Source organism: Mercenaria mercenaria, chromosome 2 (genome assembly GCF_021730395.1).
Source record: "Mercenaria mercenaria strain notata chromosome 2, MADL_Memer_1, whole genome shotgun sequence".
Classification (NCBI taxonomy): Eukaryota; Metazoa; Mollusca; class Bivalvia; order Venerida; family Veneridae; genus Mercenaria; species Mercenaria mercenaria.
In genome coordinates, this window is record NC_069362.1 from 91,243,781 (window position 1) to 91,270,697 (window position 26,917).

Below are 26,917 nucleotides of genomic sequence, written 5' to 3' on the forward strand. Positions count from 1 at the left end.
GGAGACTACGAGATGACTTTATTAGAACAGGAAATCTTTACCTTACCAGCCACTTAACCTACCAGTATTTTGGTTGTTATAACTGTTACTAACTTGTTCTTCTAAAGTAATTCAGACCTTCCCAACACCAAACACAGGCAGAATCAGTTTTGACAAAATATTCATAGTCAGACAGTCAATGAAAACAAACTCTTCCAACCTCCTTTTACTTTCTGAGCCAAAAGTTCATAATATTAAATTATAAGGGTATCTAACAGAATTCTGAACAACAGTGATATATCTGGTCGTGCATCCACTTTCAAAGTTTTCCACAGAGCCAAATAAAGGGTGTAAAGAAAGTTTGTTCCAGTTAAGCAAACAGCTATATCATTTCATTGAGATGAAAAGACAATGAAAAAGGTCAGCACTATTCACTGAAAAACTATCTGTGATAATATTTTGGGTTTTACTATTGGTTTAGTTTAGGTGAATGTGAGATAGTCAGTGAAAATTTGCCCTTATTAATATATTTCTATAGAAAACGGCATTTTTCACTAAATTTTATTGGGGTAGGCCACTTGCAGACTTAACAGCGCACATATTTTGAAATATATTTAGAATTTATTTCTTTCATTGTACATTGTGGTAGCTGAGTTATATACAAATTATTATTTGAGATCTGACATAAACTGTTGATGTTAGAATCAGTTAATGAAGAAAATTTAATGCATGTTTATTTTCAAAATGGAAAATTTCTTGAATAAATTGTATTTTTTTCCAATAAGAAAGTCTCAAGTCAGTCAAATTTCTGTAGCAGCATTACATACAAATATAAGCAATTAACGTGACTGAAAAACTATCCATATCTTACTTTCTGCATTTTTGCTACATAGATTCACTTTTCAAATTGGAACAAACTTTCCTTACACCCTTTAGGAAAAAAAGACTTGCTCTACGCAGATATGTTTTATATTTGAAACAAGAGTGCCGCCAAGCGGGGCAATATACGCCCGAAGGCTTACATCATAGGATGGGAGCAAAATTTTAAGAACTTGACTGTTGTAGCCCCAATGGACTGGAACAACAAAAGAAAAACTTCAAAAAACAAATCTAAGTCCACAAAAAAAATATTCAAAGTCTACAAAAAAAATCCTTATCAGGTACAGGTATGTAAAAATACACATTAAAATTGGAGGTACCATCCATGTTGTACCACAGAAAAGTGGTCTCGGTTTTTCCCTACGGCCAATAATAAAAAAGTTTCAAAATAAGCTATTTATAGTAACATAAAAGGGAAGTAATTCAAAAAAAAAAATATTGTAAGTACAAAGAAGAGATCTGCCAAATAAAAACAAGAGCACTGCAATGCAGAGCAATATACACAAAGCAGTCATATATGACCTTTGACCCTTAAGTGTGACCTTGACCTTGAAGCGAGTCATCCGGCACATGCGCTCTGCATAGGGCTGTCATTGATTGGGTCTTAGGCATATCGACGATACTGATATATCGGAAGACAAATATCGACAATACATCGATATATCGATTATAAAGTTAGATTAACACCCTATTTGTTCGTGTGCATGCTATATACCTTCTTGTTATAGGTAAATGTTATTTTTGCTTTATTGCCTACTTTTCATATTCATCGTTGTCAACAGCATCTTCTATTATTTGTGTTGTGTTTGTATTTATGAAATAAATAAAAATTAATAAAGACGCAGCTACGGTACAAGTTTATACATGAGCTTTTTAGACAACTTCCATTACTTAGGCGACATCTTTGCAGGGAGAAAAGTTAATTTAGAGTGTTTATGTGGACAGATTTTTTTTTCCAGTAAAATATCGATTTTTCAAAATGTGAATCGATAATCAATCGACCAAAAAATATCGTTGATATATCGATATCGTTTCTATCAATGACAGCCCTAGCTCTGCACATTGTTACAATGTGGTGAACATTTCTGCCAAGTTTCTTTGAAATCCTTCCAGCAGTTAAAGAGTTACAGAGCGGACACAAAACAAACTGATATGACTTTTGACCCTTAAGTGTGACCTTGACCTTGAAGCAAGTCATCCGGAACATGTGCTCTGCGCGTCGTCTTGGTGTGGTGAACATTTGTGTCAAGTTTCTTTGAAATCCTTCAAGGGGTTCAAGAGTTACAAAGCGGACACGAAACAAACTGATATGACTTTTGACTCCTAAGTGTGACCTTGACCTTGAAGCGAGACATCCAAAACATGCGCTCTGCACATCGTCTCGGTGTGGTGAACATTTGTGTAAAGTTTCCTTGAAATCCTTCAAGGGGTTCAAGAGTTACAGAGTGGACCTGAAATTGCTAACGGACAGACGGACGGACAGACGGACACCAGCGTCATAACATAATACGTCCCTTCGGGCGTATAAAAATCAAGATGGATTTTAACAATCTTAGTAGAGGGTCACAACAGAAACATTTCTGTGAAATAATCAAATAGAAAGGACCAGTGGCTTAGGAGGAGATGGTGTTAGAAGAGTTTTCTATTTTTAGCTCAAGTGGCCATGTTTTTTTTGACTAATTAGAATAACATGAATATTCTTGGTAGATGGTCACCACAGGAAAATCAAAATCTAACCAACAGTTAAGAAGATGTTACATGAAGATTTTTTTTATATTTAGCTCTGGTGACTTATGGTTTTTGATGAATCAAAATAATTTGATCAATCTTAGTAAAGGGTCATCCAAAGAATATTTGTGTCAAATTGTTTTAAAATCAGGCTATCAGTTTCTGACAAGAGTGCATGCCCTCTAGCCATTGCTTTTTTTTTTTTAACAAATCTTACAAATTAATAATCCTTAACGAACATGATGGAAGAGCTTGTTTCAATATAGATGACAGAGAAGGTGCTCTGCTTGTAAAATTTGCTAACTTGTACAATTATGAATAACAATTACCTCCATGTGACTAATTTCATTGATTGAGCAAGTTAATTTTCTTGTACTAACTGAAGTATTTTACAAGCACAGCTGTCAGCATTTCTTGCTGACTGAACATACTACTTGTAGTAAAAAGCAAATACATTATGAATCTCCCAACTAAAATTGGTTATCTATTGCAAAACTATGTTCAATGAGAAATCCATTTAAGTGCGCTAATGCCTTAATTTTTTGTACATTTTATCAAAAATGTTTTAGAAACTTAACTGCTATAAATTATTAATACCACTCTGGGGGAATATCTAGTTTTCAAAACAATTAGTAATCAGATAATCTCCTGTGTATGTATATATAGAAAATATTCATTAGCATAGGTCATAATCGTTGCCAAACTAACAATCTACATTTATATTTATTTATCTAAATTCTATATTACTTGCAATTACAAATAAACATCATATTTATAAATGTATTATACTAATACAGAATACGAAGAACTTGAAGACTTCATGACATCAACCTTTAGCCTGGCAGCAAGTGATTCTGCCTTTGTGACCAGTGCTGACCAAGCCTGCACTTCCATGGTCTGCAGTGTTCACTATTCTCTCAGTAAATTTTCAGTGAATACCCCTTTGAATCGTAAGTGGTACTGCCCAAATTAAGCAGGGTAAAGGTTAAGTTTGGAATTATAATCATAAGTATACATTGCAACAGATTGTTTCCAAGCACATAAATAGACTTTAACACATGTAAGTTTGAGCATAAATACTAAAATAGACTTTAACAAGTGTAAGATTGAATCTAAGTACTACAGCAGACTTTAATGCACATAAGTTTGGGTCTTAGAACATAAAAGTTAAGGTCTAACTAAACAAAATAATTTTAACACAAGCATATTTTATAGACTTCAACACAAGTATACTTGGGTTTTAACATATTAAGATAGACAAGTAAGTTTGGGTCCAACTAAATAAATATACCTCAACACAAATATGCTTGGGTTTAAAAACACAAACTCATAAACAGACTTAATTACCAGTAAATTAGCATCTAAATACAAAAACAGACTTTAAAGTAACTTCATTAGGTGCCAAATTTTCTAACAGTTCATTCACTCCCTAAAGGAAAACACATTCAATCATTTCAATATAACTATCTAAGTGTATCACAACTAACAACAGTATAAGGTGTATAAGTCAACAAAGTACTAAAAACAGATTTCTTCACAAATAACTTATTCCATGAATCTATGTACACACAACTAAACAATCAAACAATTTAATCACATTTTCTACTTTCAAGTTTTTTAAAACAGCCACCCAGGATTTATTAAAAGACTACATGTATCACCTTGGAAGTGCAACAGTTATGTAAATATTGCAACAAAAATTAACAGATTGACCTCTTTTTTTAAACACTGTGATTTATTGGGTATGAACACCATGACTGTGTACACTGAGTAATGTATTCAGTCATACTGATCACAGCCATACACAACTCCAGCTTCATAAACAGTGGACACACTGGCCCAGATATGCTGGAAAGGGTGCCTAGTAAAGAGAAATGCTTAAAAGGAAAACTTGTGCACTAAGGTATATTCAGGAACTTTTTAAACAGTTCCAACAATAACCTATATACAAATTATAGTGGAACCTGTGTATAACAACCCCTCTTCAGACAACCCAAAATTTTCCCTATCTGCAGGCTGTCTTTATTCACAGCTAGAAAACTGTCTAAATTGAAAAATAAATCTAGTGGTCTTTGTGAGTAGGTGGTCTTTGTCCAAAGGTAGTCTCTACCAAAGGTTTGACTGTATATGAATATATATATGACTAACTTGAGAAAACACAAGATCCTAAACTTTAGCTGTCTGGCGGCCAGTGATTTTACACTTTAACCAGTGCAGACCAAGACCAGCCGTCATCTCCTTGCAGGCTGATCTTGTCTGCACTGTTCGCTATTCAATCAGTAAATTTTCAGTGAACACCCCTTTGAATAATAAGTGGTACTGCCCAAACTGAATGATTGGCCAGTTTATTTTAGAAATTTAGCAGGGTAAAGGTTGGCACAAACACACAATTCATGACAGATTTTACTGGAATGAGATTACTCTATAAGCAAACAATTCAAAACTAGTAATACACATCATTCTGGTGGCAATTAAGTATAAACATACTTGAGGATTTCAAACTCATTTGAAAGACAAAACTGTTGTTCAAATAAAATATATACATTTAAATGACATGACTTGGTGAATTACTTTCGATGCTGAAATGTTATTTAATGTGAAAACATGAGAGAAACACAGCATGTAAAGTCTTTCGCATGTGCACAGAGACTCTTTAAAAATGCAAAACTTCTTGAAAATCTTCCAAAAAATTCTTGAAAATAATTGAAATTGTGATAAAATTTCAAATATTAAGAAAATTAACTATGGCCAAATTCTTAATCTAAATGGAGCAATTATACCAGAACATTTAGGAATAAGGAAAGAAAGCAATACATTCTGACTATTTTTCATTACTCCTTGATTAAACTGGAGTGATTTAGATCAATATCTGTGTTGCAGTATTAAAGCATTTTTGTACATGCAAAAAACTAGCAGAAAGAACATGTGTGTATATACTGACAATTTTTTTTTCAGTGTGATTCAAGAACCTGGAAACAAGGTTAAATTTTGTTGTTGTTGTTTTTTCAGTTATCGTAAAATGTGAATATTTCAAACTTTTTATCTTCTTAAGATTGCTTTGTGGCATTTTTTAAACATACATCAATGCACAAATCATAAAATCATGAGACATAAATCTGCTGTTGGCAACAAAAAATCACTGAACTAAGTTGATCAAATGTATTTATCAGTATAAAAAAAGTTGACTTATTGAATGGCACTCTTTTCAATTTTCCCCTTTTTGTCTTAAAGACAGAATACATTTGAATTGTTCTTGTAATTTCAACTTTCCTTACGCTACAGCCTCCAAGATTAAGTCAAATTTTTCGAACTTGTAATTGCAACAGAAAGACATTAAAAAGTGATTCCATACATTTTTTTTAACTTGTTATCTCCAATAAAACCAATTTAGTCAACATTATATGTAGGAAACTCTCACAAGCTTTAGTCACGCTATTCAAATCTGATATAGAATAGAAGAAATTTAGTTACATTTTGTGTCATACACATTAAAATTTTTAAAATACATATTTAAACGATACTAGTTTACTATTTCTAACAGTAATTTTCAATTGTTGTCTGTTTAAAATTTTCTGAAAAGTTCATGTTGATCTTGGGGCATGTTCCTTTAAGTAATAGAGAGGAGTAAACATGTATATCTATGTACCATACACTATCAATCTATGAATAGTTTATTGTACATATAGTGCCACTACAGATTTATTCGATACTTTTATCCTATTGTTTGCTTTATCTATTGTTGGCAGAGGTTTCATATCTATTTCAAGTTCATTTTGACATAAAGTGAGAGGTTTCATATCTCTTTCACGTTCAGTCTGACATAAAGTGAGAGGTTTCGTATCTGTTTCAAGATATGTGTGGCATAAAGTGAGGTTTTTTTTTCAAGTTCAGTCTGACATAAAGTGAGAGGTTTCAAATCTCTTTCAAGTTCAGTCTGACATAAAGTGAGAGGTTTCAAATCTCTTTCAAGTTCAGTCTGACATAAAGTGAGGGGTTTCATTTCTCTTTCAAGTTCAGTCTGACATAAAGTGAGAGGTTTCGTATCTGTTTTAAGATACATATGGCATAAAGTGAGTTTTTTTTCATTTTTTTTTCAAGTTCAGTTTGACATAAAAGTGTAATGTTTCATATCTCTTTCAAGTTCAGTCTGACATAAAGTGAGAGGTTTCAAATCTCTTTCAAGTTCAGTCTGACATAAAGTGAGAGGTTTCAAATCTCTTTCAAGTTCAGTCTGACATAAAGTGAGAGGTTTCAAATCTCTTTCAAGTTCAGTCTGACATAAAGTGAGAGGTTTCATATCTCTTTCAAGTTCAGTCTGACGTAAAGTGAGAGGTTTCGTATCTGTTTTAAGATACATATTGCATAAAGTGGTGTTTATTTTTTTTTTTCAAGTTCAGTCCGACACGAAGTGTAATGTTTCATATCTCTTTCAAGTTCAGTCTGACATAAAGTGAGAGGTTTCATATCTCTTGCAAGTTAAGTCTCTCTTTCAAGTTACGTATCGCATAAGGTGAGAGGTTTCATATCTCTTTCGAGTTACGTATGGCATAAGGTGAGAGGTTTCATAAATGGGAGTAAAAGACTACCTTGTAACAGACCATTTTAAATACTGCTATGACATTTTAAATTATACATGTAACCAACAAGTGCAATTTGAAACAAGAGCACCGCCTTGCGGGTGCTGACGCTCATCTGATTTTTTTTAGTGTAATAGAAATATTGTCCTACCCATGATTTTCTAAATCTAAAAAGGGCCATCATTCTTGCAAAAAGCAGGATAGAGTTATGTTTCTTGATGTACAGTGTCCACTTATGATGGTGAAAAACTGTTGCAAGTTTTAAAGCAATAGCTTTGATAGTTTATGAGAAAAGTTGACTTAAACATAATACTCAACCAAGAAAATGATTTTCTAAGTCCAAAAGGGGCAATAATTATTGCAAAAAGCAGGATGGAGTTATGTTGCTTGCTGTACAGGGTCAGCTTATGATGGGGAACAAGTGTTGCAAGTTTCAAAGCAATAGCTTTGATAGTTTAAGAGAAAAAGTTGACCTAAACATAAAACTTAACCAAGAAATCTGATATTTTCTAAGTCCAAAAGGGGCCATAAATCTTGCAAAAAGCAGGACGGAGTTATGTTTCTTGCTGTACAGGGTCAACTTATGATGGTGAACAAGTGTTGCAAGTTTTAAAGCAATAGCTTTGATAGTTTAGGATTAAAGCTGACCTAAACATAAAACTTAACCAAGAAAACTGATTTTCTAAGTCCAAAAGGGGCAATAAATCTTGCAAAAAGCAAGATGGAGTTATGTTTCTTGATGTACAGGGTCAGCTTATGATGGTGAACAAGTATTCCAAGTTTCAAAGCAATAGCTTTGATAGTTTAGGAGAAAAGTTGACCTAAACATAAAACTTAACCAAGAAATCTGATATTTTCTAAGTACAAAAGGGGCCATAAATCTTGCAAAAAGCAAGATGGAGTTATGTTTCTTGCTATACAGGGTCAGCTTATGATGGTGAACAAGTATTCCAAGTTTCAAAGCAATAGCTTTGATAGTTTAGGAGAAAAGCTGACCTAAACATAAAACTTAACCAGGCAACGCCGACGCAGACGCCGACGCCGACAACCGCTCAAGTGATGACAATAACTCATCATTTTTTTTCAAAAAATCAGATGAGCTAAAAATGATCGACTAGAGACAAAGGGCAGCTTATACAAAACATGTATAGTAAAAGCATTAAAAATGGCATTGCCCATTTATGCAGTGTGAGAAAAAAAGAAACAATGTTCACATTAACACTTTATCAATAGAAGATGGAAAATCTTTGGATTTGTGCATATCACTGTTCATACAGACTTTCTAAATATCTACACATTCTTCTATTTATAAACCCTGCATTACAACTTACTTTACTATATAATTCATTAAGCATTCTAAAATGACGCATTGTATTTTTTTTTAATAATACATGTAACTTGGATATGTTGATGTCACCATGACCTACTTTTACAGGGACCAAAACAGTACTACCATATTAGATTTATTTTTTTACAAGTAAGACAGATTTGCAACAAAACAATATATAGCAGAAAGGTATTCTTATTTAAGCCATGACTTTTTAAGATATTTTACAGGACGTGTAACCTCTTAGTCATGTTTGAATTAAGGCTTTTGCCACATATTTTGAATAAATGCATAAAAGATTTTGTGTAATTATAATTTTCTATTATTTGCAGTTTGTGCTGTACAAAACAGTAAAGACATTTTTCATGTGTTCTGGCTCCGTGTTCACAAAACATTTTCAGTCTCAGCTGAGTTTGATAATGAAACTTTATTTGTCATTTATATCTAAATAGCTTGTTTAAAACTAAATTTTAAGTTAATAACTATTATCAAATTCCTATCCAGTATTGATGGTCAGTGTCAGCTGGTATTTAACCTTGAGGTTTTAGTAAAATTGATATTAAAATTTCAAACTCAAACTCAGCTGAGACCGAAAATGTTTTGTGAACACGAGGCCTGGAGAGATACATGCTGCAAAAAATACTATAAACCAAAGTATGAATCCCCCCCACCCCACTGGTAGTGTTATGATTATCAAAATTTATTCATCAGAAATTGAATTATAGTGTGTATTCACTTTTAAATAAAAAAGAAGAAAATATACAAAATGCAACATCCCTGTTTCATGTTATTACATATTGCCGAGGAAAGTATCAACACGTTTGGTGAAAACAACAACAAAGTGCACATTCGCTTCATTTTGTCCTGTCATACACATTTCAATAATTTACATTAAATATACCTAAATTCAGTTTTTTCTCCCTTTGCATTACCGACCAAATTATGCACATTATTTTATTGCAATGGTTCACTGAAGTGCATACTTGCTGCAGCATAAATGCTATACCCATGGCCAATTACAACAGAGATCTTGCACTTATTAAAAGGACGGTTATAAAATCTAAAAAAACTCTATACCACACATTTTCACAACAGAATAAATAAAAATAATATAAACTTTGAAAATGTATCAGTTGCTATGGGAACAACTTTGTTCTATATACTGAAATCCAACTGGCTCTTGTACCTCCTTCATGAGACATAGCTGTTGGCAGTTTCCGCACCCCCTGCACTAAGAATACGACAGAAACACCGCCTCACAGTCCGCATTATCTGACGAGGAAGTGCACAGGGTTGGAGCTTCGTTAACAGGGAGCCACAGTGACTCATATAATCAGTGAACAGACGTTAAGGTAAATATAGCAACATATGTATTTCATTCACTGCAAGATAAAAAAACAAGTTTTCAACATGTCATCTTAATCTCAGTAGCCAAAATTACAATCCCAAGCGAGGATTTCATACAAACTTGCTATACACCCAGTGTTTAGGCTTTCATACAAACTTTCTGTACACCCAGTGTTTAGGCTTTCATACAATCTTTCTGTACACCCAGTGTTTAGGCTTTCATACAATCTTGCAGTAAAAAACAAGTTTTACATTCATACTAAACTTGCATTACAAACCCATGGTAGGCTTTCATACAATCTTCTATACACCCAGTGTTTAGGCTTTCATAAAAACTTCTGTACACCCAGTGTTTAGGCTTTCATACAAACTTTCTGTACACCCAGTGTTTAGGCTTTCATACAATCTTTCTGTACACCCAGTGTTTAGGCTTTCATACAATCTTGCTGTACACCCAGTGTTTAGGCTTTCATACAAACTTGCTGTACACCCAGTGTTTAGGCTTTCATACAAACTTGCTATACACCCAGTGTTAAGGCTTTCATACAAACTTTCTATACAACCGGTGTTAAGGCTTTCATACAAACTTTCTATACACCCAGTGTTAAGGCTTTCATACAAACTTTCTATACACCCAGTGTTTAGGCTTTCATACAATCTTGCTATACACCCAGTGTTTAGGCTTTCATACAATCTTGCTATACACCCAGTGTTTACTAGGCTTTCATACAAACTTGCTATACACCCAGTGTTTAGGCTTTCATACAAACTTTCTATACACCCAGTGTTAAGGCTTTCATACAAACTTTCTATACAACCGGTGTTAAGGCTTTCATACAATCTTGCTATACACCAACAAGTGTTTAATCAGAATATGTCATTCCAAACTTAATTCCTGGAAACTGTTTTTTCTACTTTTTTACAGTGACCATAAACAGACAGTATTAAATACAATCACAAGAGGGTGCAAGCACTTATCAGAGTTTTTTGTCTCTGTATAATAGAAGTATTGTCCTACCCATGATTTTCTAAGTCCAAAAGGGGCCATAATTCTAGCAAAAAGCAATGTAGAGTTATGGTATTTGCTGTGCAGAGTCAGCCTTTAATGGCGAACAACTGCTTCAAGTTTTAAAGCAATAGCTTTGACCCTTAGGGAGAAAAGTTGACCTAAACGCAAAACTTATCCAAGATATCTGATATTTTCTAAGTCCAAAAGGGGCCATAATTCTTGCAAAAAGCAGGATGGCGTTATGTTTCTTGTTGTACAGAGTCAGCTTATGATGGTGAACAAGTGTTGCAAGTAACAGTTTCAAAGCAATAGCTTTGATAGTTTAGGAGAAAAGTTGACCTAAACATAAAACTTAACGAAGAAATATAATATTTTCTAAGTCCAAAAGGGGCCATAATTCTTGCAAAAAGCAGGATGGAGCTATGTTTCTCGCTGTACAGAGTCAGCTACTGATGGTGAACAAGCGTTGAAAGTTTTAAAGCAATTGCTTTGATAGTTTAGGAGAAAAGCTGACCTAAAACATAAAACATAAAACTTAACCAGGCAACGCCAACGCACACGCCGATCAAGTGATGACAATAACTCATCTTTTTTTCTCTCAAAAAATCAGATGAGCTAACAAGAGTTAAGTGATTGTATTACATGACATTTTTAGCCTGCAAACCTATTTGTTTTTACGATAAAGACCAAGTAAAATATCAGTTTAAGAACACTAAATTTTGAGCTGAAAATGGCCCAAATTACACACCTAGTGAAACCTGTCCATTGACCTAAAAGATATAAGTATATTTGTATAGCAAGAGACATGACATAAACAACAGTGCTGATAAAGTGTCTTGTAACCTTTTACTTGTTTTGCACATTTAAGCTGAATCTAGATGGATGACTGTTTCTGTTTTGACACCTCTGGTAAGACTTTAAACCCAGCCAATCTCAGGAGCTATGAAATTCGATTCAAGCTTTAATTTATTTTACACAAGAATTATTCATTTAGTTCTAATATTTAGAAAGTAACCTAGGTCACAAACGAAACTGTCCCTTGCCACTTATGCAATTTCTTCACTGGTTTCAGAGACATTCAGTTTTAGAAAACCTCTATTTTGACACATTTTCCAAGTAAGTAAGAGGAATAATTTTATCAAAATAGAGGTATGGAACTTGATGTGCAAACTACAATAAAGATCACAAAAGTTTGTTTGAAATTGTATCAATTAAATGCATGAATAGAGTTCAGAAATACCGAAAAAATGACAATTTTGGAATATTTTCCAAGTGAAAGGGGTAAATAATTTTGTCATCAAAAAAAGTCAAGAGTTATTGGAGCTGGTATGTGAACTTGTTTTTCGATCTTTCAAACATATTACAGTTTCAACATGATACCTTCATGGGTTCCACAGACCGTATGGGACAGGGAGGGGACATGGACAAACTGGACGGGACAGTGATTTCTATATTGCCGGTATAATTATTGGCAGAATATTTTCTATTTTTAGTAAGCGTCACATTGATACTAACCCCAGCAGCCCCGAATAGAATCCTATACCATGCTTTAATGTTCAGGAAAGCAATAGAAAGAGATGAAAAGGTCAAAGCATACTGACAAATCCAAGTGGAAGTTGTAAAACTGATTACAGTTATAACAAAAGGATATAATAACGACCAGGGTGGTTTCCCTCCATTTATATATAGAACATATGAGTATCCATCTCTTGGTTTTCCCTGGATTGAGTAATAGTAGGGGAGATAACTGTGGGCACCGAAGTTCCGGCGCTCGTAAAATCTTATCGCTGTTTGATTTGTAGATAATACATGGAGGTAGGCAGCTTTACAGTTACAGCGCTCCTTTGTAGTCAGATATGATAATAAACTGTCCAGTAATAGAGAACCTGAAAGTAAAGAATGCGTGCTATGTAGTCAGATATGATAATAAACTGTCCAGTAATAGAGAACCTGAAAGTAAAGAATGCGTGCTATGTAGTCAGATATGATAATAAACTGTCCAGTAATAGAGAACCTGAAAGTAAAGAATCCCTTCTATGTAGTCAGATATGATAATAAACTGTCCAGTAATAGAGAACCTGAAAGTAAAGAATCCCCACTATGTATTCAGATATGATAATAACTGTTCCCATAACCTATTATGTTTCACTGGCATATAAAAATTTAAAAAGTACAATTATTGCATTAAGTTTGTATCGAATCATTTTAATGAATGATTCATGCATTTAGTAAATTTCCAACAGACACATTTATAGCTCATATTGCAACTTTCCACCTTTTGATGGTGGAGGACGACCCCATGTGCCCTTCTGGATATTATTCAATCACGGGCCAGAATCCGGATAGAACCATCGATCTTCTGTACGCCAGCTGGATGGCTTCCTCACATGAAGAATTCTTTGCCCTAACCAAGGCTTGAACCCACATCCGTGTGGGGCAAGTGAACTGAAGGCATCAAACTTAACCACTTTGCCATGGAGGCCCCTAAAGCAGAAATTATATAAAAGATATATTCTACTACAGTATCATTCATTAATCTTCTACAACAAATAATATACTGACCTATGCCATGGTTTCTGAAGTCTATTACAACACCTAGACTCAAAATGTATGCCACTTGTGACGTGCTCGCAAATGATGGAGCCAGAATATCAGCATCCTGAAATTTAAATTAACAACATGTTTTAAGCACACAACATACATGTATATATAAAATAACATTACTATTTGACTGAAATATTTTCAAAGATAAACCCCTTTTCATGTCTGAACAATTAATTTCAATTATGTTTTATTTCAGTATTTCATTCTATATATAGGACAAGGTTAGTTTTAATGTTAGTTCAGTTGTAGTAACAACAACTATGTTCTGTCAATTTTTTTCTGCTGAGTTGTGTGTTCATGTTTAGCGTGTTTTATTCAATATTTTTTTAGTCATATAACAACAAGGTAGAGCCAGAGTCTACTTTTTATATAAATGGACGCTAACCAACTCAATTACCGGTAAGCAAAAAATACCCAAAATTGTCTATTTCAAAACCAAAAGAGCTAAAATGCTTCATATATCACTTACCTCTTTATTGAGTTTGGATTTCTGTTTAATCTCACAAACAATCAAGCCAATAATGTTTGAGTGGTAAGTTGCCGCTAAGGAATAGAACTTTGGATTTGAGGCTATTTCTTGGTACCAAACATCAGGATATCTGAAATGAATCACATCAAGTTATGTTAAAACCACCAGGATTGACTTACTTATTGGGAATAACTCTGCCATATAAAGCAATGATCAACTAATTTTGCTTTACTTGTAGCCATGTAAACCAGTCATTAACTAACTGAAATGGAAACTATACTCCCATGTAAACCTGTGATTAACTGACTGAACTGTAAACCATTCTGCCACATAAACCTGTGATTAACTGACTAAACTGGAAACCACTGTGCCATGTAAACCTGTGATTAACTGACTGAATTATAAACTATTCTGCCATGTAAACCTGTGATTAACTGACTAAACTGTATACCTTTGTGCCATGTCAACCTGTGATTAACTGACTGAACTGTAAACCATTCTGCCATGTCAACCTGTGATTAACTGAATGAACTGGAAACCATTGTGCCATGTAAACTTGTGATTAACTGACTGAACTGTAAACCATTCTGCCAAGTAAACCTGTGATTAATTGACTGAAATGAAACCATTCTGCCATGTAAACCTGTGGTTAACTGACCGAACTGTAAACCATTGTGCCACGTAAACCTGTGATTAACTGACTGAACTGGAAACCACTGTGCCATGTAAACCTGTGATTAACTGAATGAACTGTAAACCACTGTGCCAAGTAAACCTGTGATTAATTGACTGAACTGTTAACCATTGTGCCATGTAATCCTGTGATTAACTGAATGAACTGGAAACCATTGTGCCATGTAAACCTGTGATTAACTGACTGAACTGGAAACCATTGTGCCAATGTAAACCTGTGATTAACTGACTGAACTTAGTGTTATTTCTAGAGCGACACAGGGGGGCGCCCCGCCCTGCCCTTTTTCACTGCCACCACGCTGCCCTTAAAATGTTCTGTGCTCTTGCCTTTGATCTTCTGCTAAATCCCGCCAATTTCCCTGTTGACATACTTCGACGATTTTTGGATCAGCAAATTACATCACGGCGAGTGCACACAGGTAATGAGAATCAATAAAGTGTTAAAACTAATTGATAAAGAGTATGGACCCTGTGAAATGTCAAAAAGGCGTCCGTAAGTGGCCAGCTGATTACCGAGCACGTGAAAAGTGCCCTAGATTTCTTAGTGCAAAATTTAAATTAGACCATTGTTTAGTATAATAACAAGTATATATCAATGCAGTTTGATTCTACTGTAATTTAAACTAGAAAATGCACAAATTTTAACGAATATCGAAAGTAAAAGTAAGTTTAGAATGTCCGTTCACGAATCTTATTACTCCCGATGTAGTATTCAATTTTTCCATATTTCCTTCAAAAAAGCTGACAGTCGGTGTATTTTTTATGATGAGAAACATAAAAATTTGAGGAAGTATCTCTGGTTTACCCTAGTGGGTCATGTAAACTGAGTAAAAACTACTTTCAGACAACATTCCGAAAGTGTACCAGTATCCGGATAGTAAATTTTGGATATGCGTTTTAGTAAACTTTAAACTGACTGTAAGAGCACTTTTCTGTTAATGAAATATCGATGAAAGACCTGATCAATACAACATGACTTTTGATAATTATTAGTTTACACTGTGACCTGAAATAGGCCTTTTACTGTTGTTTACAACATGATCTTGGTTTCAAGATTAAGGGGACGCATATTGCTACATTCACAGTTCATACAGAAATGCGGAAGGGGTGCATATTCAAGAAATCGATGGTGGGAAAATAAAAAACGTATTCCTAAACTGATATAATACTGATGGACACCTGTAATATTCAGTATTTTGTGGATAAGGATGTGGTACTATGAATGTAATAGGAAAACAGAGGTCTTTGTGAAAGTACATTCAACACAAAATATTAAGCTTTTGTATAAGGAAAAAACAGGTTTTTTACAATAACAGTGTTCCAAATAATGTTGAAGGAATGAGATTTTCTTTCTAACACACCAGGTTTGCTCAAACATGTAAAAATTTAACGCCACGTCATTTCAGCTCGGGATGGACGCCATATTTCTCATTGATAAAAATGTAAACAAAAAAATCAGAGTGGGATTAGCATTGCAAGGGCATAACATGACATTCTACACAATGAATACCTTAGAACAGATATCTAAGATGCTACACAGGTCAGGCGGGTTAAATGCATAATGACGATCACTTGAAATTCATCTTGAAAAGGTGGTTAATTTTAGTTTATTTACATTGTTTTTAATTTTCCCACGACTTCTCGGCGATTCACTGCAAATGTATTATTGCGCCGGACGAAAGGTAACTCTAATAAACAACGGGAGACAACTTAGGTGTCAGCACGTGTACGATTTTCAAAAAAACATGTCGATGATTATAATTTCTTATCAAATAATGAATCCTATTCAGATATTCGTCTTTAATATTAGAAAATTATTAATATCTGTGGACATTTGTCAAAAAATATTACTTACATTGGACTACTTTGCGCATCAAACTGGTTTCCGCTTCAGTTGTGAGGCACTTCCGTTATACTTTTTGACAACAATAACAAATCAATAAAATCACTTATAAATCGACTGCAATCAAATCAGTGTAAGTAAAGTTGTTGTTACAACATTATACATGTTCGTTACGTTATGAGATAAAGTTATCTTGAACTGCATAATCCATTAATTACGTTTAGATGATATTGCATTTACAACTTATTTGACCCCATTTTTTACGTGAATGACAGCATTCTCGTGCAACTCGTGCAAACAGAATTATGAAAAGTATGGTGGAGAATTCAAGGACAAATTATAAATGACATTAAAGTGAGGATAACTGTATATTCGTCCAGTTTTGATCATTGACATGCCTGCTGTGTATTAGTAACTTTTGTGAACAAGATTAGAATGTTACTTTTGCACATATACACATTGATTGGACCTCTCAACCAAATTTCATACCTTATTTTAGTGATTTTTAACACAATACATTTTCAAAAGTTTGTTGAATGTGTTTTGATATTTAAGTTCATTGTAGTTCATGAATACCAAGTTAGAAATTAATAATGGCAACATTTCTAGGCCCTTATTGTAAGCCACTAGACTTCTGTAATGATAAATGTTTAATGTATTAAGGGGAATATACTCTTTTAGTTTTGGAATGTGGCATTCCTTGACCACCGTATCTTTTCTTATGCACTACTTAGTAAACAAACTAAATAATGTATTTTAGCTTACATATGCGAAATGAAAAGCAAGACAGTGACCATATTTCACATTCTTTCTTTATATTAGACATTTACGGATTAAGTCTACGTGGACTGTGGACACCTAAGGCGATAGATTTTTCAAGGGGACCGTCTCAACATAGCTTAATTATATTATGCGCGATATGAAAAAGTGTTTATAAAGGTAATAGGGTTTGAGTTATTATATCATCACTATGCGGTAGGTGATATAAATTTGGATGTGCCTGATTTTAGCTCGACTTTTCGAAGAAAAAGTAGAGCTATTGCACTCTCTCCGGCGTCGGCGTCGGTGTCTCCGTTGGGTTAAAATTTTTGATAAAGTCAAATATCTCTGTTACTGTCAAAGCTATTGACTTGAAACTTAAAATACTTATTTACTATCAAAGTCTACACAAGGAAGAACAATCCCCGTAACTCTGATTGAATTTTTACAGAATTATGCCCCTTTTTAATTTAGCATTTTTAGGTTATAGTTTTTGATAAAGTCAAATATCTCTGTTACTATCAAAGCTATTGACTTGAAACTTATAATATTTATTTACTATCGAAGTCTACACCAAGAGAAATAATCTCCGTAACTCTGATTGAATTTTGATAGAATTATGCCCCTTTTAACTTAGAATTTTTGATTAAAGTTTGTGATAAAGTCAAATATCTCTGTTATTATCAAAGCTATTGACTTGAAACTTAAAATAGTTATTTACTATCGAAGTCTACACAAGGAAAATCAATCCCCATAACTCTGATTTGGCAAGAAATTATAACTCTATGTGGTCACACCTTTGAATTATCTCCCTTTTGACACTTCTTGACCGGATGATAAACTAAATAAGTATTGAAGATACCAAGTCGTAACTTTATACAATGTTAGACCTCATTGAAAGGAAGTGCAGTGACAAGGAACCATAACTGTAGTTGGTCCCATTTTTAATAATCTCCATTTTTAAACCTTCTTTGGGGCATAACTCGAATACTATGCAAGATAGATTTCATACTTTACAAACTGATAGAAGTCAGTGAGAAGGAGTGTAGGGACAAGGAATCATAATCTAGGTCGTCCCATTTTTTAATTATCTACCTTTTTTGAAAACTTTATACTTACTCTAGATGTCACATTTTCTTTATGAAATTTAATCCAAAGACAGAACATTTCTCTTTTTAAATGTATAAAAAATTAAAATACAGTTATCTGGGATATAAAAGTCGGTCGATAGGTCATATCATAGAAATACCTTTTCAACAGTCTGAAGGCCTAGTTTCTACGTACATGTCTGTGCATCCCTTGTGTGTAGAAGAAAACATAACGGATTGAGTGTATAAACTGAAAACTCATTTAATTCATTTTTATGCCATAATACAGTATAAATCGGAAGATTTTTTATTTTGGTTATTTTCCTATCTTCGGTTCATTTATCTAGTAAAAAAGCTGTCCATCTCTTCGTCCATCTACTACTGACAAATTAAAAAAATAAAGTTATACGAATACAAAGTCTTTAATGCGGATAATACAGAAATAACAAGTGCTCCGCCAAGCGGGGCAATATACGCCCGAAGGATTATATCAGGGGATGGGAGTAAAATTTAAAGAACTTTACTGTTGAAGCCCAAACGAAAAGGACAACAAAGGGAAGAAATTCCCCGAAAAGCTCTAAGTCCACTAAAATCATTACCAGGTACAGATATGTCAAAATACACCTTAACTTTGCAGGTACCATCCATGTTGTACCACAGAAAAGTGGTATCGGTTTTTTCCCTACGGCCAATAATAAAAATGTTACAAAATAACCTATTTATAGTAACATAAAAGGGAAGTAATTCAATAAAAAAATAGTGTTAGTGAACAAAAAGTGGGTATGCCAAATAAAACCAAGAGCACCGCAATGCAAAGCAACATAAACACAAAACAAAGTCATGTGACCATTGACCCCTAAGTGTGACCTTGACCTTGAAGCGAGCCATGCGCTCTGCACGTCGCCTCAATGTGGTGAACATGTGGTGAACAATGTGCCAAGTTTCTTTAAAATCCTTCAAGCAGTTCAACAGTTACACATCGCACTCGAAACAAAGTTATATGACTTTTGACCCCTTAATGTGACCTTGACCTTGTATCTAGCCTTCTAAAACGTGCGCTCTGCACGTCACGGCGACTCGATGTGGTGGACATTTGTGCAATCCCTCATACAGATCAAGAGTTACAGAGCGGACACGAAACAAAGTCATATGACCTTGACCCCTAAGTGTGACCTTGACCTTAAAGCAAACCACCTGATACAGGCACTCTGCACGTCCTCTTGATGTGGATAACATTTGTTTCAAGTTTGTTTAAATCCTTCAAGGAGCGGAGTCGACACGAAATTGTTAACGGACAGACGGACAGACAGACAAACAGACAGACGGACAGACAGCCAGATGAACACCTGTGGTATCCCAAAATACGTCCCTTCGGGCGTATAATAACAACAAAGGAATGGAGAGTCAGACGCAAGATATTACGTTTTCTACAGTTTTCACAATGTTTTACCTGCTGACCTACATTTTGATCCCAACTGACCCAGTTTAGATTTTTTCATGTTGGACGACGACGACGATGGAATACGGATACATTACGATCAGACTAGCACATCTTTTCAACTTTGTCGCAGATCTACGCGCAACTTATAATATTGAAGAACATTTCAGGAAAGTGTTATGACGCTAGATCAAATACTTCTTGCGATATGTATAACAAAACATTTCTCTGGCGAACAGACGGACGGACAGACAAATCCAAATATTATCCTGTGCAGTGACATATTAAGCCAGACCTTACCATCATTATAGAAATGTTTTCCTACCAAACACAAATTAAAATTATCATGTTGAGACGGTCCCCTTGAAAAATCGATCGTCCTAGGTGTTCACAGTCCACGTAGACTTAATCCGTAAATGTCTATTAGAATCTGTAGGACATTGATAAATGTTTGGACAAGGTGAAGCACTATTATTTTCGCACCAAAAAGTCTTAATTGTTGACTTTGAATGTACACAGTAAGTCTTATGTAATTCAACAATAACTTTCTTGTTTCAGTTTTCTCATTTTTATTTTAGTGAGCAATCCTTTGTGTACTTATAACAGTTGAAACAGTATCCATTTCATGTACCAAAACCTTGTACTTTTTTGCAGGGAAATTTTATCATACCCCACCCACTTTTTTCTAATTTCAAAGTATGCGTCCCCTTAAGCTTATATTAAGGCCCTCCACTATTTCATATTCATATGAATAAGTTGACATTCTTGGTGACATTTTTTAAGAGAAAGGCTTAAATGGTTTAACCTAAACTATAAAGTAAGTAAAAAACCTTTGTGAACTTTGTTACTGTTTTTGGGAAGATTTACCACTTTATTCTGTGACATTTCTTTTAAGTGTGCAATAAAGATAAATGGAATACATATTAACTATAGACATCTAGAAATGCAACTACTGCTATGGTAACTTTCATGTCTAAAAGAGCACCCTGCCCCTTTCGGACAGCACCCTGACCCTTTTTGGCAGCACCCTGCCCTTTTTGAGCTCTAGAAATAACACTAGAACTGGAAACCATTGTGCCATGTAAACCTGTGATTAACTGACTGAACTGTAAACCATTGTGCCAAGTAAACCTGTGATTAATTGACTGAAATGGAACAATTCTGCCACGTAAACCTGTGATTAATTGACTGAACAGTAAACCATTGTGCCATGTAAACTTGTGATTAACTGACTGAACTGTAAACCATTGTGCCATGTAAACCTGTGATTAACTGACTGAACTGTAAACCATTGTGCCATGTAAACTTGTGATTAACTGACTGAACTGTAAACCATTCTGGATCAAGCGGTTCTGAAGTTATTGATCGGAAATGGTTAACAAATTTTCAGGCCCCTTTGACTTTGACCTTCAACGGAGTGACCCCTAAAACAATAGGGGTCATTTATTATGCATGAACAATCATCCTATGAAGTTTCAACATTCTGGGTCGAGTGGTTCTCAAGTTACTGACCGGAAATGGTTTTCAATGTTCAGGGCCCTGTGACCTTGACCTTTAACAGACTGACCCCAACAACAATAGGGGTCATCTACTTTGCCAACAAACGCTTTCGACCAACTTCAGTTGAAAATGAGAAACAGGCTGTTCAAGAACTTGAAAACTGTGCATTCACTATTGATAACTGGATGAAACAAAACAAGCTTAAAATGAATACGTCAAAAACCGAATTCATCTTATTCGGTAGTAGACAGCAACTTGACAAATGTTCAATAACAGAAATTGACATTGCTGGTGACAAAATCAAATCAGTACATTGTATAAGGTACCTAGGGGCATTCTTAGATGAAAATCTTAGTTATAAGGATCATGTCAAGAGAAAATGTCAAACCGCAATGGTTAATTATCTTAGAATCAAAAATATTAGAAAATACATTACTAAAGAGGCTACTGAAATTCTGGTATTATCACTGGTCATTTCACATATAGATTATTGCAATGCAATATTGTATGGTATTCCTCACTGTGAAATTCAGAAAATGCAAAGGATACAAAACATGTGTGCCAAACTCGTTTTAAGACTCAGCAAGTACGACAGTTCAAAACAAGCTTTGTTCCGACTACAATGGCTTCCTATCAAAGCTAGAATTGAATTTAAGATTTTAACTGTCATGTTTAATTGTTCAATCGGCCAAGCTCCATCTTACTTGACTGAATTATTATCGGAACAAGCACCAAAACGTAGTTTAAGGTCTTCAGACTCTGTTACAGGTTGTTACGAGGTACCATTTAACAAACGTAAAACATTCGGCGACAGAAGTTTTCAAACTGTAGGGCCGAAACTATGGAACAAACTATCAGTAAAAGTGAGAAATTCTGATTCTGTAGACACTTTCAAGAAAAAGCTCAAAACACTGTTTTTTAAACGCTTTGAATCATGGTTCTGATTATTTCTCTGTTGGTGGACTGAATATGGTAGAGACGCTGAGTATACTCTACTATGTAGTGTGATCAACGTATGCTTTATACGCAATGTTGTAATTTGCACTGTACAGTAATTTTGTCAAATATATCATGTTTCATTGTTTGATACCATTATGTATATAATTTATTATAATTTTTCTTTTTTTTTTAATTTAATGTACAACGCCAGTGAATATACTATGTGTAAAATTAGGCGTTTAATCAAATAAAGCAGTTTCAGTTTTTTTCAGTTTCAGTACAATCATCCTATGAAGTTTCAACATTCTGGGTCAAGTGGTACTCAAGTTATTGATCGGAAATGGTTTTCAATGTTCAGGCCCCTGTGACCTTGACCTTTGACAGAGTGACCCCAAAAACAATAGGGGTCATCTACTCTACATGACCAATCATCCTATGAAGTTTCAACATTCTGGGTCAAGTGGTTCTCTAGTTATTGATCGAAAATGGTTTTCAATGTTCAGGCCCCTGTGACCTTGACCTTTGACGGAGTGACCCAAAAAACAACAGGGGTCATCTACTCTTCATGACCAATCATCCTATGAAGTTTCAACATTCTGGGTCAGGTGGTTCTCTAGTTATTGATCGGAAATGGTTTTCAATGTTCAGGCCCCTGTGACCTTGACCTTTGACGGAGTGACCCCAAAATCAATAGCGGTCATCTACTCTTCATGACCAATCATCCTATTAAGTTTCTGGGTCAGGTGGTTCTCTAGTTATTGATCGGAAATGGTTTTCAATGTTCAAGCCCCTGTGACCTTGACCTTTGACGGAGTGACCCCAAAATCAATAGCGGGCAGACAGGGCAGAAACAATATGTCTCCCCCAGATGGGGGGGAGACATAACTATCACAACTAGAAACAATCCTTCAATATAAACCAGGATTGCTTTACACTACTGGGAACCATTCTGCCATGTAAATAAGTAATTAACTTACTTTATTGGGAACCATTCTGCAATGTATATAAGTAATTAACTTACTCTATTGGGAACCATTCTGCACATAGTTTCTTCACCTCTGGTATATCTGCTGGTGACAGAAACCTCAGCTGTACTTCACGCTGAATACTGAATGACACCAGCTCCGTCATCGAGCCATTTCAGTCTGAAATACAAATAATCTGATTATCTTCCTTTGTGCTGAATCATCATTGGCCACACTTGGACCATCATGGCTTACAAATTATGAAGTGGGATACCATCTCTCATTACCAATGCAGGTGCACCCAATGCCAATACAGTTCAGGTTGCTGACTTCGAATCACTTGCCCCTCACAGCTGTGGATCTGAAACCTTGTTATGGTGAGAAAGTCATCCTGCTGGCTTATGGAAGGTCAGTGGTTCTATCCATGAGTCTGAAATAATGCACAAAGGAGCGAGCGCCACCTCCAACCTCAAAAGCTGGAAAGTCAACAAATATCAGTGTGACTTAAGACCCGACAAATACAAGTAAAGCCCACTGCCAATGCTCAATTTTTGCCATGACAGATAAAAATAATCTACTTCAATGCATTATAAATATACTGCTACTATAGAAGACAGGATTATTTTTTGTTTGTTTGACACATACAATGCAGTTTAATGCCAATTATCAGAAACATTTCAATTATGTGGCAACATACAATCAGCCTGACCAGTATTCTAAAGTCTGTATACCGGTAAGCACTAACCTGGTCTATGAGAAGTCCCTGCAAGGGACTATTTTCTAAACATAAATCCGAGCTGAAGAACAATTTTTCTGTCACCTTTTCATGAAAAATATATCATGTCTTAGGTTAAAGCTCTTGGCTTTTAGATAGGCACATGTTATATCATTTCTGTTTGTAATTTTGTGTTTAAGGGCCTTATTATTAGAAACTTTACAAAAGATGTAAACAATTAAAGGGATCTGTTGACTGCGTAAGAATTAGTTGGGGGCATTTTGTTCAGAAAACAAGTCTATATCAATGCTGACTTTGTGAATTAGCTACTAAAGCCCCTGCGCCTGTCAAGTCTGAGATTCATACACCAAAACCATTCTGAAGTAATTATGCAAAAGTTAAATTGTAAACAGACAGCTGGATATTACCAGCACTGTCAAGTAATATGCCCATCTTATCACTCCACATGGTAGCGACCATGACCTTTGACTAAGAAACCCCAAAATCATAAGTGGTCTGTGGTGAATGTTCTTTGATTTTTCAATTAATTGTCACTGTAATCTTAGACCACTGACCTCAAAGTAATAAGTGTTATTCACTGCCTATGAGCAATGTGGCTGCCAAGTTAAAGGATTGTAGGTCAATTTATTGTCAAAATATTAAGCGGTAAAATATTTTGTACTAACAGTCAATGAGACCTTGACATTTGACTTACTTACCTAAAAATCAATATGGATTACCTACTGCCCACTGGCAATGTGTCTGCTAAGTTTAAGAGTTACAAGTCAAAGCACTCTCAAAACATTGAGAGGTAGGGCTATTTGTTCTTACAGTGTGCCCTTGACCCTAGACCATATTCCCTCAAAATTAGCAAAGGTGGGCAATGTGCTTAACATGTTGTGGCTCACAGGTCAAAGCATTCTTGGGTTATTGAGCAGAAACAAGAAATGCTAACAGATGAACAAACAGGCATACAGGAGAACAACCTGTGCCATCCACTGGGCATACCAAAAGCAATATAGCTCACTGATGCTATGAACAAACCAGGAAGTGATTTACCTGCACACCTTTCACACTGAAAAGCATTGCTTAAGTCTATTAATGCCAAAAAAACAAACTCATTTATTGAATAATAAAAATAGCTGGTCTCATTCTCCAGGTGTTTATTTTAATTACATTAGCCTTATATGGTTTCATCAGTTTTTTTTAGTTTTGCAATCAGCTTTGACTGCAATCTGACATCTATAGATCAGTGCAGCTGATGCGGCTTGCCAATACAAGGCTGCTAAATCAATACAGTCTCTATCTTTAAAACAGATGTTCTATTAAATTGATTTGAAACTTTCTCCCAGATTAGAAATGCTTACTGGATAGGAAAACAGTTATCTGCAGAAAATTGGCAGACCTCAATTGTGTATTGTCACTTAATTATGCATTTGCCTGCAGTCAAATAATCTTAAGGGAAATATGTTACATATGCTTCATTTTATGGTCATATGAGCCGTGCCATGGGAAAACCAACATAGTGGGTATGCGACCAGCATGGATCCAGACCAGCCTGCGCATCCGCGCAGTCTGGTCAGGATCCATGCTGTTCGCTAATAGTTTCTCCAATTCCAATAGGCTTTAAAAGCGAACAGCATGGAGCCTGACCAGACTGCGCGGATGCGCAGGCTGGTCTGGATCCATGCTGGTCGCATACCCACTATGTTGGTTTTCTCATGGCACGGCTCATATCATATTTCAGTTCTAAAGAGAGTTTCTAAACAATGGACAGGTTTCCAGTATACAACCTTGTTTGCTTGAAGACAAGTATTGGCTTAGACTCGGTGTATTGTCACAATTTCTGTGTTTCACTGGAGTTACACCAACACTGTTTAAGAAATCTGAACTTGACTTAGAGTTCATAGAGACAAATATTTTTGTATGAAGATAAAATTCTATAGAGTGTTAACAAAGTTTTTATCAAATTCAGTTTACAGCTTGACCTAGAATTTGTACAGAAATACATCCTTACAGATTTATAAAAGATCAGACAGAAAGTTTGGCCTGTATAGCGTAAAACAACAATTTTATATCATATTATCTAGTGATCTAGTTTTTTTACCTGAGATGATACAGTTTCAAACTTTATCTAGATTGCAGTTTTATGAAATAGAAAATGTGGTCTCTTCAGTGTTAACAAGGTTTTTCTATTATTTGACCTAGTCACTTAGCTTGTGATCTCAGATATTAATTCAGTAACAAACCAGTGTGAGATTTTAATGCAGGTAACATTCTGACCAAAATTCCTTAAGACACATAGAGCGATAACAACAGCTCATCTTGAGCACAAAGTGCTCAGGGGAGCTAAACAAGAGGACCATGATGGTCCTGAATCGCTCACCTGTCCCTACATGAACTGAGTATGACGTCGTTTTTTCTATTATTTGACATAGTGACCTAGTTTTTGAGCTCATGTGACCTAGTTCTGAACTTGACCTAGATATCATCAAGATAAAAATTCTGACCAATTTAATAATAATTTTTTATGAAGATCCATTGAAAAATATGGCCCCTAGAGAGGTCACAAGGTTTTGCTATTATTTTACATAATGACCTAGTTTTTAAAGGCATGTGACCCGGTTTTGAACTTAACCTAGATATCATCAAGGCGAACATTCTCACCAATTTTCATGAAGATCTCATGAAATATATGGCCTCCAGAGAGGTCACAAGGTTTTTCTATTTTTAGACCTACTGACCTAGTTTTTGATCGCAGTTGACCCGGTTTCAAACTTGACCTAGATATCATCAAGATGAACATTCAGACCAATTTTCATACAGATCCCATGAAAAATATGGCCTCTAGAGTGGTCACAAGGTTTTTCTATTATTTGACCTACTGACCTAGTTTTTGACCGCATGTAACCCAGTTTCAAAACTGACCTAGATATTATCAAGATGAACATTCTGACCAGTTTTCATGCAGATCCATTGAAAAATATGACCTCTAGAGAGGTCACAAGGTTTTTCTATTATTTGACCTACTGTCCTAGTTTTGGATCGGACATGACCC

At 35.0% G+C, this 26,917-nt stretch overlaps 1 protein-coding gene across 1 annotated transcript in view; it reads right to left on the bottom strand.

Annotated features, from left to right (window-relative positions):
- Positions 1–9,108: 9,108 nt before the first annotated feature.
- LOC123564563 (N-alpha-acetyltransferase 60-like) overlaps positions 9,109–26,917 on the bottom strand; it is a 37,724-nt gene continuing 19,915 nt past the window's right edge. Inside the window, exons 2-6 of the mRNA XM_053537204.1 lie at positions 23,201–23,324; positions 13,920–14,049; positions 13,409–13,505; positions 12,498–12,732; positions 9,109–9,826 (exon numbers count right to left, since the gene is read on the bottom strand). Of these exons, the coding sequence (XP_053393179.1) occupies positions 9,682–9,826; positions 12,498–12,732; positions 13,409–13,505; positions 13,920–14,049; positions 23,201–23,310 (717 nt within the window). The 5' untranslated portion in view covers positions 23,311–23,324 and the 3' untranslated portion in view covers positions 9,109–9,681. The remainder of the gene's footprint in view (positions 9,827–12,497; positions 12,733–13,408; positions 13,506–13,919; positions 14,050–23,200; positions 23,325–26,917) is intronic.